Source organism: Etheostoma cragini, unplaced genomic scaffold (assembly GCF_013103735.1).
Source record: "Etheostoma cragini isolate CJK2018 unplaced genomic scaffold, CSU_Ecrag_1.0 ScbMSFa_3753, whole genome shotgun sequence".
NCBI classification, from domain to species: Eukaryota; Metazoa; Chordata; class Actinopteri; order Perciformes; family Percidae; genus Etheostoma; species Etheostoma cragini.
The window spans coordinates 42,145-46,286 of NW_023268054.1; the positions used below are offsets into that span (position 1 = coordinate 42,145).

Here is a 4,142-nt window from a genome sequence, read left to right on the forward strand (position 1 = left end):
GGGGGGGGGGGGGGGGGTAGACTTACGCAAGCCGCTCTATGTACAGGGTGAATTCTGAAGGCAGCAAAACTTTTTGGAAATATTTCCCTGTTACTTGTAAAAGTGACACTTAACCCTCGGATGGGAGTTAACGACCAGTCTTTGAGTCTTTGAGTGTTAACTCTTAAATAAAGGTTTTGAAATGCAACTGGTAAAAATGGGATATTTTAATGACTAACAGAGTTAATATAAAGGTAGGACATTAAAATAAATGTTTGCTGGAATGGTAACTTATGATTTTTCCTTTCAGATCTGTAGTACATTAAATTAAGTTGTTATTTAATTTAATCTTGACGATAGAGACCTTGAACATTATGTTTGTTTTGGTCTCTTTTAACATGGTTGCCTGGAGCCTTTCCAAAATAAAAGCTCTAACTTCCTTTCTGTTACTGTCAGTTGGTAAAACATTAAAAACTGACATTACTTGTTCACTGTTGATTTGTTTTACAGTAAAACAGACACATTACCTACTGTCACTGTGGTGGAATCAGACATTTTATTTTGAAAGGTTCCTAGTGCTTACAGCCAACCATCTCCAGAGAACAATTCAACCTGTTTTAATATCAAAAAATTTGTAACTGACACTAGAATATACTAAAATGTAATATGAGAAACTTGTAGTATTTAAGTGCCCACTTAGTATTGGAGTAAAGTTATTGAGTAGTGTTTAAGTAAAGTGAAGAAATTGTGAAGGATTAAAACGTTCCAAGAGCACGAATGACTTTATCAAAACATGTTTCAACACAAAGAACACAGGTACAAGAAAACCTTCTGTGGCTTGTTGTTCTCATCAATCGACCATCATGCAGCAGGGGGCGGGCCTTTATGCTACGCTACGCTAACTTCACCACACAACACTCACTGTTCCAACTAGGCTAACATGCTAGCAAACACGATGGCCAACGCAGGCAGCTGATTGGTTCACACTTTGATCCCTGATTGAACTTTAGATCAGTTCAAATGGAAAATATTCTGTTTCCAGCTGGGAAAGAAACTAGGTCCTAGTCCTTCAAAATGTCTCAGAGTACACCAAGATAGACTGGCGTCTGTCTCCAGCTGAGACAGAAACTGGGTTCTAGTCCTTCAAAAGGTCTCAGAGTACACTTAGATAGACTGGCGTCTGTCTCCAGCTGGGACAGAAACTAGGTTCTAGTTCTTCATAAGGTCTCAGAGTACACCAAGGTAGACTGGCGTCTGTCTCCAGCTGAGACAGAAACTAGATTCTAGTCCTTCAAAAGGTCTCAGAGTACACCAAGATAGACTGGCGTCTGTCTCCAGCTGGGACAGAAACTGGGTTCTAGACCTTCAAAAGGTCTCAGAGTACACCAAGATAGACCAGCGTCTGTCTCCAGCTGGGAGACCTTAAACTGAAACAGAAACTAGTTTCTAGTTCTTCATAAAGTCTCAGAGTACATCAAGATAGTACTCGTGTCACAGAAGTAAAGTTTTATAATCTGGCATTAACAAGTCAAAAGACAATGAAATATTAAGACCTAATATTATGGACAAAAGGTTGTAATATTTTATATTAATTTGGTATAAAAGTCATAATATATCAGTAAGAAAACTGTTTTAACTTCATAAAAAGTCATGTTAGTTTCAACGTTCAAACCTTTCTTGATGAAGCGGGACAGAAATCTGACGAAGAGGATTTTCATCTTTTAGAAACCTAATTGGTTGGTGTGGGCTGTGGCTCCGCCCACAGTCATCAGCTCTGCCTTCCTATTGGTCAGAGCACCTGATTGTCAAAGTGTAGCTCAGTGATCATATGTTTTATTGCTTTGACAGCGACCCGTGTTCATGCTGCTGGTTTTCAATAAAGCTGGCCTCATTCAAACTCTTTAGAAACGTACAGCTGTTTCTCAATGAAGTTCAAATGCTACAGTAATAAAGTTTTTTCCTTTTGATAAGAGCTAACAGGCTAACTGTAGCACCGACTGGAAGACATTTACGACATCGTCCTCTCCCAGCATGCCTTCGGCCTCAACTGCCTGTGACCCTGAGATTCATGTTGCTATAACAACCACCTTCATCATCCTCACAGGCTACGGTTTTTAAAGATGAATATCTTCTGCTACAAGCTTCTTGGGAACCATCACCTCATCGTGTGGGGTGGGGGGGGGGGGGGTCTCCCTTTGGACCTGAGGGCTGTGCTGGAGCCAGGCCCAGATGGAGTGCTCGGGGCCCCCATCTGGAGCTCGGGCCAGGACTAGGTGGAGTGATCATATCTCCAACCTGGCCTGGGAACACCTCAGGACCCCCCGGTCGGAGCTGGTTGATGTGGCTCGGGAAAGGGAAGTTTGCAGTCCCCTGCTGGAGCTGGTCCCCCCGAGACCCACCCCTGGATGAGCAAAGAAGGAAGGATGGATATTTTGCTGCATTTACCCCTCACCTCCACACTCCTGGGGTGTTTCTGTTGCGTGTCAGTAAGTCTAAGGTCTTTATCAATCACAGATAATACATCTCATCTGTGTGTGTGTGTGTGTGTGTGTGTGTGTGTGTGTGTGTGTGTGTGTGTATCTCTATCTGTGTGTGTGCATCTGTGTGTGCGTGTGCGTCAGTGTTCGTTGGGCATATGTCTGATGGTGTGGAAGATCCAGTCCATCTTGGTGCTCCAGCCCCCGTGATGAGCGTCATTCATCTGTTTGGTGAAATACTCCAACGCCTCCTGCTGGCTCTTCTCTGAGAGACAGACAGGTGGAGAGACAGACAGACAGGTGGAGAGACAGACAGATATACAGACAGGCAGACACAAACAGAAGAAAGTGAGACATTCTTGTAGAGTTCTATGAGTTTTATTCATTATTTCTAAAGTTAGATAATGCTGAAGTTGAAAGGAGGTGGAACCGGGTAAAACCAGATGAAAGTAAACGAAAACAGGTGAAACCAGGTAGAACCACGTGAAACAGATAAAAACAGGTGGAACCAGTGGAGGGGGTGGGATTACTGAGGACACGATCTGAAATGAGTTAGTGAAATGACATGAAATCAGGACAGATGGCAGAGGTAATTCCCAACGAGGCATCCATTGTCACAATGGACAAGCTCAACCATTAAGTCATGAATGAGATACTAGGGTTAGGGTTCCACTAGGGTTGGGGTTCCCATTAAATCATGAATGAGATACTAGGGGTAGGGTTCCCATTAAGTCATGAATGAGATACTAGGGTTAGGGTTCCCATTAAGTCATGAATGAGAGAGTAGGGTTGGGGTTCCCATTAAGTAATGAATGAGAGAAAGGGGTTAGGGTTCCCATTAATTCATGAATGAGAGACTAGGGTTGGGGTTCCCATTAAGTCATGAATGAGAGACTAGGGTTGGGGTTCCCATTAAGTCATGAATGAGAGACTAGGGTTAGGGTTCCCATTAAGTCATGAATGAGACACTAGGGTAAGGGTTCTCATTAAGTCATGAATGAGATACTATTAATCCTCGTACATCAATGGTAGTTCCTGAAGTACTACATGAAGAAAGTAATGCTTTCTCGTGCATGAATTCATGTTAATTCATGTACCAATATTATAAGGTGTTAATGGTTCTTATGTAATGCAAACATTGTTCACTACTCCAGGAACTAGGACAGACCATAGATACAACATGTAAGGACCGCTCCGCTCAGAGCCCCAAGGCTAATGCTATGCTAGCAACATTCAAAGACCATGGTATAGAGATGAGTCAGACTTTTAGCATTTCTCTGTCCACCTGTCTACACATGTCTGTCTTACCCAGAGCTAGGGTTTCCCTCCTCTTTCTCTACCTGTCTCTCTGTACCTGTCTCTCCACTCATCTTTCTCTCTGCACCTGTCTGTCTTACCCAGAGCCAGGGCTTTCCTCCTCTTCCACTACCTGTCTCTCTATCTGTCAGTCTCTCTATACCTGTCTGTCTTACCTAGAGCCAGGGTCTTTCTCAGGTAGGCAATGTCGTCAAAGCTCTGCAGTTCAGGCATCCCACAGCCGAGCAGCAGCGAGAACAAGTTGATGAAGAGGCTGGCGTGCTGCCGGATGGCCAGGTAGGCTTTATAACACATTTCCTGGAACCTGAGACACAGACAGGCAGACAGACAAGTAGGCTTTATAACACATCTCATGGAACCTGAGACACA

The 4,142-nt window shown here is 43.4% G+C and overlaps 1 protein-coding gene across 1 annotated transcript in view; it reads right to left on the reverse strand.

Moving 5' to 3' along the window:
- Nucleotides 1–2,596: 2,596 nt before the first annotated feature.
- Nucleotides 2,597–4,142, reverse strand: part of LOC117940919 (phosphatidylinositol 4,5-bisphosphate 3-kinase catalytic subunit alpha isoform-like) — a gene marked incomplete at its 5' end in the record, with an annotated part of 16,198 nt that continues 14,652 nt past the window's right edge. Inside the window, 2 exons of the mRNA XM_034866041.1 lie at nt 2,597–2,721; nt 3,929–4,077. Coding sequence (XP_034721932.1) covers nt 2,597–2,721; nt 3,929–4,077 — 274 coding nt within the window. The remainder of the gene's footprint in view (nt 2,722–3,928; nt 4,078–4,142) is intronic.